The sequence below is a fragment of the Rhincodon typus genome, chromosome 7 (genome assembly GCF_021869965.1).
Source record: "Rhincodon typus isolate 14 chromosome 7, sRhiTyp1.1, whole genome shotgun sequence".
NCBI classification, from domain to species: Eukaryota; Metazoa; Chordata; class Chondrichthyes; order Orectolobiformes; family Rhincodontidae; genus Rhincodon; species Rhincodon typus.
Window position 1 is genome coordinate 71604152 of NC_063338.1, and position 19547 is coordinate 71623698.

A 19547-nucleotide genomic window follows, 5' to 3' on the forward strand; every position below is an offset into this window, starting at 1 on the left:
GGGGAAGTTACGGTCCTTGAAAAACGAGGACAACTGAGATGTACGGGAGTGGAATGCCTCATCCTGGGAGCAGATGCGGCGGAGGCGAAGGAATTGGGAATAGGGGATAGCATTTTTGCAGGAAGGTGGGTGGGAGGAGGAGTATTCTAGGTAGCTGTGGGAGTCGGTGGGCTTGAAATGAATATCGGTTTCCGATATGAAGACAGAGAGGTCCAGGAAGGGGACAGAGGTGTTAACCTCCAGATCCAACGCATCATCCTCCGACACTTCCGCCATCTGCAATCCGACCCCACCACCAAAGACATCTTTCCCTCCTCACCCTTATCTGCTTTCCGGAGGGACCACCCTCTCCGTGACTCCCTTGTCCGCTCCACACTCCCCTCCAGCTCCACCACAGCCGGCACTTTTCCCTGCAACCGCAGGAAGTGTTACACCTGCCCCCATACCTCCTCCCTCACCCCCATCCCAGGCCCCAAGAAGACTTTCCACATCAAGCAGATGTTCACCTGCACATCTGCCAATGTGGTATACTGCATCCGCTGTACCCGGTGTGGCTTCCTCTACATCGGGGAAACCAAGCGGAGGCTCGGGGACCACTTTGCAGAACACCTACGCTCGGTTCGCAATAAACAACTTCACCTCCCAGTCGCGAACCATATCAACTCCCCCTCCCATTCCTCAGACGACATGTCCATCCTGGGCCTCCTGCAGTGCCACAACGATGCCACCCGAAGGTTGCAGGAACAGCAACTCATATTCCGCTTGGGAACCCTGCAGCCCAATGGTATCAATGTGGATTTCACAAGCTTCAAAATCTCCCCTCCCCCTACCGCATCCCAAAACCAGTCCAGCTCATCCCTGCCTCCCTAACCTGTTCTTCCTCCCACCTATCCCCTCCTCCCACCTCAAGCTGCACCTCCATCTCCTACCGACCAACCTCATCCCGCCCCCTTGACCTGTCCGTCCTCCCTGGACTGACCTATCCCCTTCCTAACTCCCCACCTACACTCACCTTTACTGGCTCCATCCCCGCATCTTCGACCTGTTTGTTTCCTCTCCACCTATCCTCTCCTCTATCCATCTTCTATCTGCCTCCCACTCTCTCCCTATTTATTTCAGAACCCCCTTCCCCTCCCCCTTTTCTGATGAAGGGTCTAGGCCCGAAACGTCAGCCTCTCTGCTCCTATGATGCTGCTTGGCCTGCTGTGTTCATTCAGCCCTGCACCTTGTTGTCTCGGATTCTCCAGCATCTGCAGTTCCTACTATCTCTGGGTCCACTGCAGGGCAGGCTTCTTCTACTCCAGCTACAAAGCATGGGACTGCGCTGAGACATAGTGAGGGAAGGCGCATAGGTAGCATATATGGAACTTTATTGCAAATACATTCTCACATTTGTAAATATATGTTCACTTTTCATCATCAGCAGTGAGAGTGAATGTCATTTTTGCTGCAATACAAGAATGAAGGCACAGAAGCAAGCCATCCTTAGTACTCCATGAAGTTTTATGGTCCAAGATATTAAAGGAGCCTCTCCTTTACCACATGGAGGCTATGGGCCCTTGGAAGATGACTGCTACTTTGGCAGTTAGGGTAATTCTTCACAGGCCACAAAACATTGCTCATGCATCTCAGCCATTAGAATGGTTGATTTGTAAAGTTGCACGATATGTTCAAGAAAGCATGGGACCAGGATTTGTAGTCCACAAAGCTGCTTAATATGCAAGATTCACATCCAAAATTTTGTCATCATAAATGTCTTTCACCTGTACTGTGTCGGTGTCTGTTTAATGCTATTCCTCTTCGAAGAGTCTCACATCACACAAAAGTGCAGCCTCACCCTTCACAGAATGAAACGTTAACCCCACCCACTCCAGATGCAGTGGTAGCCATTTTCATCTCTGTGTGCACTTGCCATTTGGATGATTTGGTAGGATGCAGCAGTTGTGCTTCAGTGACACAGTCACAAATTCAGGCTTTTAGTCAAGGCAATCCTCCAAACCAATGACCATAACTCTGTATGTTTTAAATTACTTAAGGATAAGGACAAGCATCATCCTCGGGTGAAAGTATTAAATTGGGGCAAGCTAACTACCATAATATTAAGGATGAACAAAGGAATGTAGACTGGGGACTGGTGTTTGAGGGTAAATCCGCATCTGGCATGTGGGAATCATTTAAAGGCCAGTTGATTAGACATCGGGACCACCATGTTCTGATAAAAAATGAAGGATAAGGATGACAAGATTCATAAGACCATAAGACCATAAGATATAGGAGCAGAAATTAGGCCATTTGCCCATAAAGTCTGCTCCACCATTCAATCATGGCTGATAAGTTCCTCAACCCCATTCTCCTGTTTTCTCCCCGTAACCCTTGATCCCCTTGATAATCAAGAACCTATCTATCTCTGTCTTAAATGTACTCAATGACCTGGCCTCCACAGCCTTCTGTGGCAGTGAATTCCATAGATTCACCATTCTGTGGCTGAAGAAATTTCTCCTCATCTTCCTTCTAAAAGGTCTTCCCTTTACTCTAAGGCTGTGCCCTCAGGTCCTAGACTTTGCTACCAATGGAAGCATCTTCCCAACATCCACTTTGTCCAGGCCATTCAGTATTCTGAAATTTTCAATTAGGTCTCCCCTCATCCTTCTAAACTCCAATGAGTATCGTCCCAGAGTCCTCAAACATTCTTCATATGTTAAGCTTTCCATTCCTGGGACCACTGTCATGAACCTCCTCTGAACCCACTCCAGGGCCAGTACATCCTTCCTGAGATATGGGGCCCAAAACTGCACACAATACTCCAAATGTGGCCTGACCAGAGCCTTATAAAGCCTCAGTAGTACATCGCTGCTTTTGTATTCAAGTCCTCTCAAAATAAATGCCAACATTGCATTTGCCTTCCTGACACTGACTCAACCTGAAAGTTTATCTTGAGAGAATCCTGGACTAGAACTCCCAAGTCTCTTTGCACTTCAGACTTCTGAATTTTCTCCCCATTTAGAAAATAGTCCACACTTTTATTCTTACCAAAGTGCATGACCTCACACTTTCCCACGTTATACTCCATCTGCCACTTTTCCCACTCTCCAAACCTTTCCAAATCCTTCTGCAGCCTCCCCGCCTCCTCAATATTACCTGTTCCTACACCTATCTTTGTATCGTCTGCAAACTTAGCCAGAATGCCCACAGTTCCTTTATCTAGATCATTAATGTACAAAGTGAAAAGTTGTGGTCCCAGCACTGACTCTTGTGGAACTCCACTTGTCACTGGCTGCCATTCTGAGAAAGACCCTTTTATCCCCACGCTCTGCTTTCTGCCAGGCAGCCAATCTTCTATCCATGCTGGCACCTTGCCTCTAACACAATGGGCCCTTATCTTACTCAGCAGCCTCCTGTGTGGCACCTTATCAAAGGCCTTCTTGAAGTCCAGGTAGATAACATCCATTGGCTCTCCTTGGTCTACCCTGCTCGTTACTTCCTCAAAGAATTCTAGCAGATTTGTTATGCATGACCTCCCCATGATGAAACTATGCTGACTTTGCCCGATTTTACGATACACTTCCAAATATTCAGAAATTCAGGAACCTTGGATGAGACAAGAAATTGAGCATTGAGTCAAAAAGAAAAAGGAGGCACATATAAGGTTTTGGAAATTGAAGACTGAAAGAGTCCTCAAAAATACAAAGATAGCAGGAAACAAGCCAAACAAGCAATTATAAGGGCTAAAAGGTGCTATGAAACATCTTTGGCAAACAGGATTAAGAAAAATCCCAAGGTGTATATAGAAGTAAGAGGGAAGCGAGAATACATGAAGGTCTACTCAAGGACGAAAGAAGGAATTTATGCGTGGAGCTTGTAACCTGCTTCAGTCCATGAGATAGGTGCATGTCCCTTTTGTGCAAAGTTTTCTAGCAGCAGCATTACAATTAAAGATGCATGTGTTCTAAAGTGTAGCATTGAAGTGCAGAACTGATTTGTACAGGGATCTAAGTTGTGCATAAGGATAAGGAGAGGCTGTTACATGTCTAATTCCAATATCTGTGAATGGGGTGTGAGGCCAGTCAGTGCCCATTGAGCGTACCCTGAAATATTGGTGCCTTTGGCCCAGGAGTAAGCAGTGAGCTGAAGTTGCCAGATTCCTGCTCGGACTTTCACATTGGGAATCTCGTTGCTATCTAGTTTCTATCCAGCCTATGGGAAAATGAGAACCGACATCTAAATGAGGTGAGATTAGGTAATAATGAGTTGTTAACACATGCAAATTGTTGCAAATAGGCCTCTTGCTGTTCATTAGCAATTCTCGTCTTGCCTTTCAAAAATTAAATGAACTTTTTGTTCTTGGCATTAAGAATTTCATTTCTGCTCACCCTATTTTCCCAACAGTCTCACCACAGGGGCTGGGAAGCCTTGCATCCAATGGTTAATCTCCCTGTGGTGGGAAGCCTCTCAGAGTTAAGTTGGAGAGAGAAACTTACTTTCCGTCTAAGGTCTTTCTGCCAAAGTACAGTGGGGTTCTGTTCAGTCTTCAGACTCTCATTGCCTCAAATGTGTGCAAATAATGTCTCACATACTCTTCCGAAGCTATACTGGCCCTATCCCCCACCTCTTCCTCCGTTACATCGATGACTGTATCGGCGCCGCCTCATGCTCCCATGAGGAGCTCGAACAGTTCATCCACTTCACTAACGCCTTCCGCCCCAAGCTTAAGTTCACCTGGACCATCTCTGACACCTCTCTCTCCTTCCTGTACCTCTCTGTTACCATCTCTGGCAACCACCTGGAAACCGATATCCATTTCAAGCCCACCAACTCCCATAACTGCCTAGAATACACCTCCTCTCACCCACCTTCCTGCAAAAATCCCATCCCCTATTCCCAATTCCTTCGCCTCCACCGAATCTGCTCCCGGGATGAGGTATTACACTCCCGGACATCCCAGATGTCCTCGTTTTTCAAGGACCGCAACTTCTCCCCCGCAGTGGTCGAAATCGTCCTCGACCGTGTCTCCCGCATTTCCCGCAACTCATCCCTCACACCCGCTCTCCGCAATAACAACCAAAACAGAATCCCCCTCGTCCTCACGTACCACCCCACCAACCTCCGGATCCAACGCATCATCCTCCGGCACTTCCGCCATCTGCAATCCGACCCCACCACCGAAGACATTTTTCCCTTCCCACCCTTATCTGTCTTCCGGAGGGACCAATCTCTCCGTGATTCCCTCGTCCACTCAACACTCCCCACCAGCCCCACCACACCTTGCATTTTTCCCTGCAACCGCAGCAAGTGCTACACCTGCCCCTACACCTTCCCCCCTCAACCCCATCCCAGGCCCCAAGAAGACCTTCCACATCAAGTAGATGTTCACCTGCACATCTGCTAATGTGGTATACTGCATCCGCTGTTCCAGATGTGGCCTCCTCTACATCGGGGAAACCAAGTGGAGGCTTGGGGACTGCTTCGTGGAACACCTACGCTCGGTTCGCAACAAACAACTACACCTCCCAGTCGCGAACAATTTCAACTCCCCCTCCCACTCCTTAGACAACATGTCCATCCTGGGCCTCCTGCAGTGCCACAACGATGCCACCCGAAGGTTGCAGGAACAGCAACTCATATTTTGCTTGGGAACCCTGCAGCCCAATGGTATCAATGTGGACTTCACAAGCTTCAAAATCTCCCCTCCCCCAACCACATCCCAAAACCAGCCCAGCTTGTCCCCGCCTCCCTAACCTGTCCTTCCTCCCACCTATCCCCTCCTCCCACGTCAAGCCCCACCCCCATCTCCTACCTACCAGCCTCATCCGGCCCCCTTGAACTGTCCGTCCTCCTTGGACTGACCTATCCCCTCCCTAACTCCCCACCTACACTCACCTTTACTGGCTCCACCCCCTCTTCTTTGAACTGTCTGTCTCCTCTCCACCTATCTTCTCCTTTATCCATCTTCTATCCGCCTCCCCCTCTCTCCCTGTTTATTTCAGAATCCCCTTCCCCTTCCCCATTTCTGAAGAAGGGTCTAGACCCGAAATGTCAGCTTTCCTGCTCCTCTGATGCTGCTTGGCCTGCTGTGTTCCTCCAGCTCTTCACGTTGTTTTCTTACATATGTAAAAAATGCCTTTGGCTTTTGCAACAGCAGGGAATGTCAGATCCAATGTTTGTTTTTCTTGATAGGCAAAGACTGTACAGAATTGCTTTAGTACTTGTGTACGAACATAAAGATTTTTAATGAATAAAGTATGTTTTTACAATAACAGAAAATAGGATATAAATTAACATCATTTACCCCTGAGCCCACTGGAATTTAAGTGGTGGCTCAGGAATTAATTGGAAGTTATTCAGCACTTCTCTCATCAGTTGATGCTGTGTTGGATTTTCCGGTGGCCGACGAGGAAGAGGGGGTCCCTTGGTATAAGGCTTTCAGTGCCTGATTGAGGGACCTGGTGTTGGTGAGGGTCAACTAACACCATTTTCTGGGAGCTACTGAAAGCCAACAGCCGACCCTCACTTCTAATTCTCTGTTCCACATCCTAAATCCCCCACCGGACCCGAAACGTTAACTCTGTTTTCTCCTTCACAGATGCTGCCAGACCTGCTGAGCTTTTCCAGCAACTTTGTTTTTGTTCCTGATTAACAGCATCCACAGTTCTTTTGGTTTTTATTTAATGTTAAATCTAGCCTGCTACAAATACAAACCTCGGTTAAGCAATAAATTTGTATTTTTAAATTTGGCTTTGAACTTAGTTCACATAATTGCAGGCTTTTAAAAAAATACATCTATTAAACAATCCCTATTGTTCATGACATCAGACAATCTGAACCTCGTCTGAAAGTTATGCATTTTCTGGTTTAGTGTTCGAGTCATACAGTTCAGCAATTACTTTCTTCCCTGAAGGATGTATGTATATCTGCTAGTTAGGCAAGACTGTTTCTTTATCAATGCCATTCTTGTGTGGCTTTATCCACATCTGACAAAGCGTTCTCTACATAATACATTAAATTGCCTGCTTTCTCCATTGCAGCTATGCTATAATCAGCATTGTATAAAGCTCCACCTATCCCCTGTAATAATGTGGCCTTGGCAGAACTAAGAAGGGCCATCCTCCTTGCACTGAGGTGACATGAAGCCTTGTGAACTGTTGAAGACAGATTGCCAAATTAGAGTCAAATTTACATTTCCAGTCATGTATATCAAGACAAGAATGGAGGTATTCTATTCTCATTTTATGTAAAATCCTTACAGCTATCAAGGACAGAAGCTTTTAAGTTCATTGTGTAGACTGGACTGAAGTCTGAGAATTGAACACAATCGCAGTCTGTGTATCAGGGTAAATTTTCCCTTCTGAGCTACCATTTGCATGAAGATTTTAAACATGAAGCTGTCCTTAAATTGACAATAAATTCACGTACTAATGCAATACACAATGAACATTGACTTTTCGGGTGTTATGAGTCAACACAGGCATCAAAAGTACTGCTTGACTCTGGAAACAGTCTGCAAGCTGACATCCAGCTTTGCTGCTCAGAGCTGGTATTAAAATATTTTTTTCCCTTCGAAGAAAATATTGGAAAATATCTTTGGTATCCTCAGCAGCACATACTCTCATTTCAAATACAAGTAGCCTACCACAAAGTGCGCTCTCATCGGCACCATTTGGACATTCTTCTTTCCCATTGCAGAACTTGTCCAACAAAAGGCAAATTGATGTATTTCCAGCACAAGGATAGGTTGGTGGCTTGCAACCAAATGTTCCACAGTTTTCTTCATCTGAGTGATCTTCACAGTCACTTTCCCCATCACAGACCCAAGTCAAATTGATGCATCGTCCTTTGAAAGAAAAAAAACAAAGAGGCTAGATTGTCTGTCACAAACACTTTGAGGGATTATTTTAAAATACCACTCAGTTATAAGCACCATTCTTATGCTCCTGATGTATAAACTAATTTCAAGGCTTTTATCTGATATTGAGCTTTTAGATCTTTAATATTTGTCAAAAATATCACAACTCTATCATAGGGACTAAAATGAAGAAACCACACAATTATAACATCTCCAATTTTTGACTAGGTGTTGTCACAAAATACATTAGTCAGTGTTATATAGAGGTTTGATGAAATATATTTTAAAATTGCAAACCATTGGAGGAAATAGACTGAAATTTATTTATTTGTGTGCACTGGTTAAGCAGCACTATTATATATTAAAATTGCTAATTAGCAGGTATGTAGATACCATGCAATATTGTAAGCCACTTACTGTCTTCATTAGCAGCTATTCATTCCTCCCAATTGACCTTTACCCACTGCTTTGTCTGTCCAACTGTTTTTCTCTCTTTTTGGGCTCTATCTCCACATATTGTTTACTCTCCCCTGTCCTCCCACCCATTCTTCTGTATAAAAATCATTCTTTTTCTTCCACCTGTTCGAAAGAACAGTCACTGGACTCGAAATGTTGACTCTGATTTCTATCTGCAGATGCTGCCAGACCTGCTGAGATTTTCCAGCAATTTCTGTTTTTAATTCAGTTCCAGTAGGCAGGTCTGCCATACTTGTTATACCTGTCCCGACCTGAAACGTCAACTTTTCTGCTCCTCTGATGCTGCCTGACTGCTGTGTTCCCCTAGCTCCGTACTGTGTTGTGTTTTCTATAAATATTTGTTGTGGAAGTAATGTAATGCTGCATAACAAAGAACTGTCTGTTAATCCAGTTTTGCAAGTATTCAGTATTTCCACAAGCATAGCAGCATTTGATCACTGAGTTATCAACATTGTCAGAAAATTGATAGTTAATTTACTAGATTTTCACCTTATTGTACACAGAAGCTACTTCAAGTAAAGTGAGAAAATCTTGTTGCATGGCAATGTCAGATTACAATGATATAGTCAATTCTATGCAGCTGTCAATCTTACTAACCCTTCAGATCAAGGAGTGCAGTTAGAGGACTTCATGTGATTAACCAATACTGATGCTCTGAGACTTTAATAAGGTGCAATATAAATTAAATTAATTTCTTTGTCAGCTCAATATAGCATTGTCATGCAGTTAAGATGGATAAATCTTTAAATAGACCCTCAACATAATTAAAATGCAAGCTCAATTCAGCTGTGTTTGCAGAGAAATCCTGACACTTAAACAAAAATAATGGATCCAGAGAAGAACATGGCATTGTTCCAAGGTAATTTGATATTGTTGTCACTATAGCTTCTAAGCCTAGTTTTTAATTTTTTTAATATATTGATCGAGAGCTCTAAGGTATAAATTGTTTTATTCATTTTACTGAGCAGTAATGAAAAGAAAATGCACTTTCTAACAAAGTGTTTCTTCACAAAATTGGTGTCTTAAAATCGTAACTAGATTTATTGCTGACTGGACAGAGTACATTACCAGTCTCTTTTCTCCTGCTGCTTGAGGTGACTTGCATCTTAGCAATGACTATACCTTAATAAACTCATCAAGTGAAAATATACCTTTTCAAAAGCCATTTCACCAACCTAACTTTCAGTCATGTCCTCTCTCTCTTACAATTCATTTTCTTAGTACTTTAAGTTTTCTTCCTCCTTTCACAGTAAAGTGCCTTGAGATACTCTCAATGCTAGAGATACTATATGAATCTAAATTGCAGTTATTGTTCCAGAATGTAGTGAAGGAAAACATCAGATGTTTAATACAGTGGCCAATTGGTCATTAGTATTAGGTTCATATTAATCATACATGCTCTGAATCTGTGGTGCATAAACTGCCAATGTTTTCTGTTACTGTTCCACTGAGAGTAACAGCAAATCTGGGAGTGAATATATGTGCAGAATAACACAAAAAATTTGCTTGGAACTCTATAATTCCTAGAGGGTGTTATGTTGAAATGCCCCATACCGACCATCCCACTGGGATTCAATATGAGAAACCTTTTGAATTGACACTAATACTGATAGTCACATAGTGAAAACCTTTGAAAAGATTAGACCATGTTGAAATGTGCAATTGTGTTTTTAATTTTTTTAAAACTTTGTCATTGCTGCTAAATGTCCTTGCAGAACGTTAGTTTTTTTTACATTTTAATAAGCAATCCAAGTAAATGAATATTAATTTTAAGTTTGTCTTCATTGAGTTTCTACCTTAATTCAGTCACAATCACTTATTTATCAATCAAAGTTTTAAATTAAAATTCAATTAATTTAGCACTTTTACCTTTCTGGTTTGCTGTCTGTGAACACACATCAACACTGTTGATAGCTTATTTTATATGCTGCCATCAGTGCTGTATACTGTAATCCCCTTGATCTTGTGCCAGATATAAAGTTCCCTAGGGAACAGGATTGGCTGAACCATAGAGTTCACTAGGCTTTTTAGTCTGCTTCCTTTGAGATCAATGACAAACAGAATTGTTGCTATGTTAAGAACCAAATTCAGCACAAAAGCAAATTGGATCCAATTTTCCAAGCAGTGGCAATCATACATAGATTTTGCTCCTTCTTTTTCATAATGAAAGAGTTTTGCACTTCTGACAGGATGCTTTGATTAGGCCTCCTTCAGAAACGCAGGGCCATAGTTTCATTCTGACAAGTTCCCCGGTAGTGTAGAACAGTTGGGGGAAGGCAAACCGTTCTTCCTTTTTCACAGCAGTATTTGTTGTATTGTGATTTAAAAATCCAACAGTCAGAGCCACTTTGAAAAGACACGTGAAAGGTTAAGTGAGTTTAGGGTGCTGAAGTATCAACTGCCAGGTGGTAAGGTGCTAAGTATTTAACTTACCAGGTGAATAAGGTGGCAGGTAGTAGTGTGTCAGGAAATAGAGTGCCTGGTGGGTAGGGGAAAGGGTGCTAGGTGGATAGTATTCCAGGTGCAAGGAGGTCATTTGGGTTGGGAGCCAGAGCACAAAGGGAACAACTTTATCACTTACCTGCTAGGATAGGTTGAGCCGGGTGGGAGATGCTAGGTCTAGCAATGAAAAGGGAGTTTAGTTCAGTGTGGGGAGGTGATTCTAGATCTATTGGGAAGGGGAAGAGGTGTTGGACCCTGGCAGCAGTGAAGAGAAGACTAGGATTGGGGGATGGGATAATGTTTGCCAGTAACAAGGTAAGGGGTGGTGGGTCTGGGTTTTGGGAGAATGGAGGCCAGGTCTGGTGGTGGGGAGGGACTCAGGTCCCAGGAGGGGGCAGGGCAGCACGGTGGCACAGTGGTTAGCACTGCTGCTTCACAGCGCCAGGGGCACAGGTTCAATTCCAGCCTTGGGCGACTGTCTGTGTGGAGTTTGCACATTCTCCCCCATGTCTGCGTGGGTTTCCTCCAGGTTTCCTCCCACAGTCCAACAATGTGCAGGTTAAGTGGATTGGCCATGCTAAATTGCCTGTAGTGTTCAGGGATGTGTAGCTTAGGTGGGTTAAAGGGGGATGGGTCTGGGTGAGATACTCTGAAGTTTGGTGTGGACTTGTTGGGCCAAAGGGCCTGTTTCCACACTGTAGGGATTCTATGATTAATACATAGAAAGGGGGTTGCAGGATCTAGTGACGGGGTGTATCAGATCCCAGGAATAGAATGGGGCCTAAGGAGATGTTAGGAGTTTGAGGAATGTGGTTGTGGGCATCAGGTGAATTGTTGCTCAGCAGTTGGACGAGAAATTTAGTAGTCTAAGCTTTCCTGCGTAACTGTTTTCTTAACTTAAGCAGAACCTTCCAAATTCTCCAATTTAAATGGATACTTTTTGAGGATTCTAGGAATGTGGGAATTGACAAGTGGAATCTTCAATTTAACAGCTAAATCCCTCAGAATGTGATATACTTGGGATTCCGCAGACTCCTCATGTGCAATTCTCACATATGTTGGAATAAGGAATATCTGACCCTCGGAATATCCAGGCTGTTATTTTTCAACATTATTTTTAAGATATTCATGCAGCAAAATACAACAGCTTTTATTTATTTTTGGAAGTATGGCTTTTGGTAACAGCATTATGACTGTAAAATAGCTATTACTGTGTAATTTGACATATGTACCCTTTAGGCTGAACAATACAAATGGTATCTTACTAAAAGAAAGATGTTCTTACTACATGGAATTTCCATGTCAAACATAATTTTTAGTTGCTCAAAACTCATCAACACTAGAAGATATCTGTATAAGCTTACATATTGTAGTTTTGCTAATTATTCTACGATAATTAATACATACTTCACTTTTGGGCCACTCAAGTGCAAGTGGTTTCTGAAATTATGGAAATTGATTTGGGGGGAATGTTGATTACTTATCATCTACCATCTGATTCCTGGTCTGTTATTTTAGTTTGCTCAGTTCTCCATTCATCAGTAAGAAGCAATCGTCCATCAGTTTGGGGAGTTTAGGTCAGGCTTAAAGGCTGAAAATTCCTGTCCCAAAATGCATTGGAATGGAGTATGGGGCAGGGTAGGAGGCTGATTGCGATAAAATAAAACAGAAACATGCCAGCCTCCTGTCTCTATTCCTAACTTTGCTGACTTTCTTGAGGTGTAGGGAAGAGTGGTGGATTGGCAAGAAAAGTAGTCACCTAACTCGTTAATTGAGATGACAAAGTGTGGAGCTGGATGAACACAGCAGGCCAAGCAGCATCAAAGGAGCAGGAAGGCTGACGTTTCGGGCCAAGACCCTTCATCAGAAATGGGGAAGGGGAAAGGGATTCTGAAATAAATAGGGAGAGAGGGGGAGGCGGATAGAAAATGGATAAAGGAGAAGATAGGTAGAGAGGAGACGGACGGGTCAAAGAGGCGGGGGTGGAGCCAGTAAAGGTGAGTGTAGGTGGGGAGTTAGGGAGGGGATAGGTCAGTCCAAGGAGGACGGACAGGTCAAGGGGGTGGAATGTGGCTCGTAGGTAGGAGATGGGGGTGGGGCTTGAGGTGGGAGGAGGGGACAGGTGGGAGGAAGGACAGGTTAGGGAGGCAGGGACGAGCTGGGCTGGTTTTGGGATGCAGTAGGGGGAGGGGAGATTTTGAAGCTTGTGAAGTCCTCATTGATACCATTGGGCTGCAGAGTTCCCAAGCGGAATATGAGTTGCTGTTCCTGCAACCTTTGGGTGGCATCGTTGTGGCACTGCAGGAGGCCCAGGATGGACATGTCATCTAAGGAATGGGAGGGGGAGTTGAAATGGTTCGCAACTGGGAGGTGGAGTTGTTTAGTGCGAACCAAGCGTAGGTGTTCCGCAAAGCGGTCCTCAAGCCTCCAGTTGGTTTCCCCGATGTAGAGGAGCCCACATCTGGAACAGCGGATACAGTATACCACATTAACAGATGTGCAGGTGAACATCTACTTGATGTGGAAGGTTTTCTTGGGGGCTGGGATGGGGGTGAGAGGGGAGGTGTAGGGGCAGGTGTAGCACTTCCTGCGGTTGCAGGGAAAAGTGCCAGGTGTGGTGGGGCTGGAGGTTAATTGGGTGCGTTGAGATGATGCGGGAGTTTATTAACAGTTCACCTTCTGACTCCTCAGGATTTTCATTGAAGTGCGAGGCCATTAGGAGCTGTTTGACAGTGGTCAGCACTAAACTGGTTGGGGACAGGGAGTCAGTGTTGAAATGGTTTTACTTGATGAAAGGAAAAGGGGAAAGTTTGACAATAAAAAAAATCACTGAGCAGCAATTCGATTTTAATAACTAACCTTTTCTTAACCTGTCTCAGATCAGTTGTCATTTGCCTTAGCAGCATCAGAGGAGCAGGAAAGTCAATGATTTGGGTTTATATCCTTCATCAGGAGCTGTGATGAAGGGTGTAAACTCAGAATGTCGACTTTCCTGCTCCTCTGATGCTGCCTGACCTGCTATGTTCTTCCAGCTCCACACTGTACTAACTCTAACTCCAGCACCTGCAGTTCTTGTTATTTCTTGTCATTTGTCCTGACTTATTTTAATATTGAAAACTGTAGCATAACAAAAATGGATAAAATAATAAAATGGCATGCTATATCAGAGACATATCAAACATCTGCAAGAGGCAGAGAGGAAAGGATTGAATAATCTGTACTGGTGAGATTTCTGCTGATGGAGAACACTGTTTGCTCAATAGTATAAATGGAAAAGGTTGCAGAAACCTACCAGACTCAGACAGTAGTTACTCTTTCATAAGGCAAGTGGTCTGGAAACTCCAAAACGACAAAAAGATGTAAGAGTAGCTCTCTGTCCCATGTGCAGAATAGAGCTCTGAGCCACAAATCCCATGGCAACATTGGCCAAATGATTTCTTTTTAAGACTACACATAGTGGGCATCTAAAGAAATGGGCAGAATGTGATGTGCTTTTCTGAAGCTGGATTAAGGTGGGGGGGTGGCGCGGTATTGGGCTTCCAAACCTCAAGTTTAAAGATCAGGTGGCTTCACCTTGTAAACATTCAGCACTTGGAAAGATGCTAATAGCTTCAAGGCAGGACTTCAGACCGCAGCTGACTGGTGGAAAGCAAAATGCAGGGATAAGGCTTTTTTTTTTTCAGGATGGCAGCCAGTGACTATTGGAATTCTGCAGGAGTCAGTGCTGGGACAATTATTCATGTAATATATTAATGAACCAGACAAAGGAACTGAAGGCATTGTTGCTAAGTTTGTAGATGAGACAAATATATGTGGAGAAGCAGTGTTGAGGAAGGCTGCAGTAAAACTTACAAAGCCTAGGAGATTCGGCAAAGAAGTGGCAGATGGAAAACAATGAGGGAAAGTGTGAGGTAGTGCACATTGGTCGGAAGAATGGAGATGTAGATTAGTTTCTAAAAGGAGAAAGGCTTGGGAAGTCTAAAGCACAAAGGGACTCGAGTTCCAGATCTGGATTGTTTTGAGGCCAGCATGCATGTCCATTTGGCAGTTAGGAAGGCGAAGGCAAATGCATTCAATTCAAGAAGAATAGAAAGTAAGAGCAGGGATGGGCTGCTGAGGCTGTATAAGATTGTGGTCAGACCACATTTGGAATATTGTGAGTAGATTTGGGCCCTGTTTCTAAATAAGTATGAGCTGACCTTGGAAATGGTCCAGAAGAGGCTCAGAAGAATGATCCCGGGATCAAGGGCTTGTCTTATGAGGAGTGGTTGAGGTCTCTGAATCTATATTCAATGAAGTTTAGAAGGATGAGGGAGGATCTTATTGAAACTTGCAGAGTACTGAGTGGCCTGGATAGAGTGGGCGTGGAGAAGATGTTTCTACTAGTATGAGAGATTAGGACTTGAGGGTACAGCCTCAGAGTGAAGGGATGACCCTTTAGAACTAAGATGAGGAGGAATTTCTTCAGTCAGAGAGTGGTAAGTTAGTGGAACTCATTATCACATATAGTTTTGGAAATCAAGTCATTAAGTGTCTTTAAAGACAAAGATAGCTAGGATCAAGGGTTACAGGGAGCAGGCAGGAGAATGGGGTAGAAGAACTTATCAGCAATGATCAAATGGCAGAGCAGAATCAATGTATCAAATGACCTAATTCTGCTCCTATATCTTACGGTCTTGTCTTATGACTAGCCAAATTGCCAGCAGTTCTCTGGTCTCTACTATAGTCCCCTGTTCCAAGGAGACAGAGTTGGAGCAAGTGAGTGTTGGGAGTATCACCAAGGCCAGGAAGGAAGGTACTGGTGAGGAGAGGAGGGCAAGGCCAACTAGGTAAGCAATAGAGGATGGGGAACCAAAGCAGGGAGAAAATCTAGAGGATGGCACCTCCAATGAGCCCTAGAAAGCACTCTCTTGATCACTAGCAACTTGAGAAGTGAGAACTATCAGGCTTGATGCTTGATCTAGACATCTCCTGTGATTGGTTAAATCCCAACTGTGGCTATTAAATGGTCTTGAGGACTTGGGTTGACCCATGGGAGAGTAGGCCACCTGATACGTCTTGTGACACAGGTAAAATTGCGGCAGTTGAAGTGTGTAAGTCGAGGGCAGGGGGCACTCCAGGTCAGAAAACACATTGCCAAAAAGGCTAGAATATCTAACCCATCATGCATAGTCTTAGTCACTAAATGGTTGACAGATCTACCTTTAGGGCCATTGTGACTGCAATCAGGGAGGCGATGGCCTAGTGGTATTATCGCTGGACTGTTAATCCAGAGACCCAGATAATGTTCTGCTGACCTAGGTTTGAATCCCGCCATGGCAGATGGTGGAATTCAAATTCAATAAAATATCTGGAATTAAGAATCTAATGATGACTGTGAATCCATTGTTGATTGTTGGAAAAACCCATCTGGTTCACTAATCTCCATTAGGGAGAGAAACTGCCATCCTTACCTGGTCTGGCCTACATGTGACTCCATACCCAGAGCAATATGATTGACTCTTAACTGCCCCCTGGCCAATTAGGGATGGGCAATAAATGCTGCCTGGCCAGTGATGCCTTCATGCCATTAATGAAAAAAAAGTCCCAAGAAAATCCTATCTTGTGGCTGGCTTGACACACAAACAGAAATGCTGCTCAGAATTGGCCCCTCAACCTAATGTGAAATGAAGCCCTAATTGTCTATTATTCATTTCCAAACATACAAATTATTCAGCTGATTATTTCAAAATTGAAAAGTCAGAATTGATAAATTAGATGTAAATTTATAAAACGGCAAACGTCAACAAAATGTCTGCAAAGTTTATGCTTTAGTTTAATTGTGACATGCAACAACGTTAAAATGTGACTCTAGTTTTGTACAGTACCATTATTTCGGATGTATAAAATTAGCTGAAAATTGCAGTTACATGCAAACCTGAAAATTAGCATTCTCATGCGAGTTTGTAAATTTGTCTGATGTTCAGAGGGGTTTAATGCAGAATCAAGGCACAGGAATAGTTTTAAATCACCTGCAAATGTTCCAAAACACGACACTGCATTAATTATTTAAATTGGTCACACTGTTTTTTGCAAAAATTAAAACTGAACAAGGTGGGAAATGTATTCAATTTCCTCTGCTCAGACAAGAGAATTCTTTTCTACTCTTTCATGAGATGTGCACATCACTGACATGGCCAGCCTTTATTGCCCATTTCTGTTTGTTCTTGAGAAACTTAAATCTCAGTGCAACTTTTTTATGAACAGTCAAACACTGATATCATTGGAAGATGTCAGGTTCAAAATTGATGAGAACAAAAAAACGATCTTGAGAATGACATTATATTAAAAAAAAAAGTGCTTTCACCATCCAGAATAGTATTAAGTTGCTTTGCTCACACTTCATATCAAACGTCAACAGGGGATCAAATCCATCTCAGGCTTTCTGTGTCGAGTGATGAAATATCAAGTGCAGCATATCCAGATGTTTCTTGTCACAATTCAGTCAAGTAACAGCAGTAAGTAATATATGATTTCTACCAGCGACAGTCTTTTAAATGTGTACTGTATAATCAATCCCATAACTACCAGCTGAAAGATCAGTCCAACATATGTCCATGATTGAAAAAAAAAATGCAAAGGTACAAATAATGAAATGGTTGGCGATACCAGAAGTGAAAAGGAAGGTTTCACAATGTCTTTCCTCTAACTCAGCCAGGGCAGAAAGACATTTGGATACACTTTTCTGTAACATGTTATTTCTTTGCACGCCACTTAACACAATTTTATCTGTGAAGAATCACACTGTTAAATCAGAGATCTATAATATAAATTTGTGGCAATATTCCTCAGATGAAAATAGAATTGAAGTTGTAATCCTGGCGTTTGCCTCCAAGAATTAAATGTGCTATTTTCTTTACTTGAGGTTCAAGCTTCATGTTTTGAATTACATAGTTTTTTTTGGACCTGTCAGTTGATTCCAACTACAGGTCATCTCATGAAAAGAAAACTTGCGTTGTTTTGAGAAAAAATACCAATCATGGAAACACAAGAAAATTGGCCAGCTGGTACTCATAGGAAATAGTTGCAGGATATAAATATGGAACTTGATTTTAAATTTTGGATGGGATGGCAGCAAAATGAATGGAAAAAGCATCAGGCAAGACATCCTATTAAGCATAATAAAAACCTAAAGAACTGCAGATGCTGTAAATCAGCAACAAAAACAAATTTGCTGCAAAAGCTCAGCAGGTCTGGCAGCATCTGTGAAGAAAAAAACAGAGTTACTGTTTTGGGTCCGGTGACCCTTCCTCAATGTGTGAATGTCATGTCGGCAGTCAGTTCTGAGGAAGGATCACCGGACCCAAAACTTTAATTCTGTTTTCTCCTTCACAGATGCTGCCAGACCGGCTGAGCTTTTCCAGCAACTTTGTTTTTGATCTTATTAAACATGTTGTTTTCCAATTTCACATTCAAAATGGCTGTCTGGTCATTAGAGTCAGGCGGTTAGTTGCAACAGTAAGGGATCTTGCCTTACAGTTCCCAGGATACTGCAGATGTGTTGGGTGAAAATTTTATTTAGTCAAGATGTTTGTGCCAGGTAGCCTTCATTTGAGGAACTTTCCCCGTAGGGTCTGGAAGAGATGGCCTACTCTCCTTGATCCACAGGCAGAACTTGAAACAAAAGTACTATAGGAATTTAATGTACCACTTCTAGCCAGTGCCAATATTGCCAATGCTCTTCTACTTAGGCCTCTTTCACCATCTAATCTACATGTTTAAAAATGATCCCAGATACATCTGTTTGTTGTCCCTTTTAATTCAATTAAAATTGGGCAAATAAGGACTGGAAAAGAATAGATAAGAATCCAATTCCAGATGTCATGCTTTGTTGCTGTCAGACTGAACAAGTTAGCAGAAAATTATTGACAACAAAAACAGAAGTTGCTTTTGACAAAGGGTCACCAGACCCAAAAGGTTAACTCTGATTTCTCTTCACAGATGAAGAGACCTGCTGAGCTTTCCAGCAACTTCTGTTTTTGTTTCTGATTTACAGCATCCACAGTTCTTTCAGATTTTATTTAGCAAAACCATTGAACCTGGTCAACCACACAAAGATCCAAATTATTTAATTGACATAAAAATGCCTTTTAGGCATAGTTTTTACATATGTATGATTTTGTAAGTTCAAAAACATGTTTCAGTTGTCTTTGTATCATTTAAATATTATAGGACAGAAAAAGGCCATTCATTGCCTTCATTGATCAACCATTGAGTCTAGGAGTTGGAACATCATGTTGCAGTTGTTTTGGATGTTGGTGAGGCCACTTTTGGAAACCACTGTTACAGTTGCCCTGCTATAGGAAAGATATCATTAAATTGGAGAGGGTACAGAAAAGATTTACAAGGACATTACTGGGACTGGAGGGCTTGAGTTTTAAGGAGACACTGGATAGGCTGGAACTTTTTCCACTGGATCATAGAAGGTTGAGGGGTGACCTTATACAAGCTTATAAAATCATGATGGGCATAGATAACGTGAATTGCAAAGGTCTTTTCCTCGGGTAGGGGAGTTCAAAACATGAGGAGAAAGATTTAAGAGACCTGAGGGGCAATTTTTTTCAGAGGGTGGTTCGTATCTGGAATGAACTGCCAGAGGAAATGGTAGAGGCAGTACAGTTATAACATTTAAAAGACATTTGGACAGGTAAATGAATAGTGGAAGATGGGCTAAACACAAGCAATGGGACAAGTTTATTTTGGAAAAATTAGTAGGCATGGACAATTTGGACCAAAGCATCTGTTTCTG

At 42.8% G+C, this 19547-nt stretch overlaps 1 protein-coding gene and 1 long non-coding RNA gene across 2 annotated transcripts in view; one reads left to right on the forward strand and one right to left on the reverse strand.

Moving 5' to 3' along the window:
- The window catches only part of LOC109911043 (low-density lipoprotein receptor-related protein 1-like), a 1753343-nt gene that overhangs the window by 687676 nt on the left and 1046120 nt on the right, over positions 1–19547 (reverse strand). The window contains exon 22 of the mRNA XM_048599379.1: positions 7628–7828. Within this exon, the coding sequence (XP_048455336.1) occupies positions 7628–7828 (201 nt within the window). The remainder of the gene's footprint in view (positions 1–7627; positions 7829–19547) is intronic.
- The window catches only part of LOC125483554, a 33227-nt gene continuing 22748 nt past the window's right edge, over positions 9069–19547 (forward strand). The window contains exon 1 of the long non-coding RNA XR_007262503.1: positions 9069–9176. This is a non-coding gene — a long non-coding RNA (uncharacterized LOC125483554). The remainder of the gene's footprint in view (positions 9177–19547) is intronic.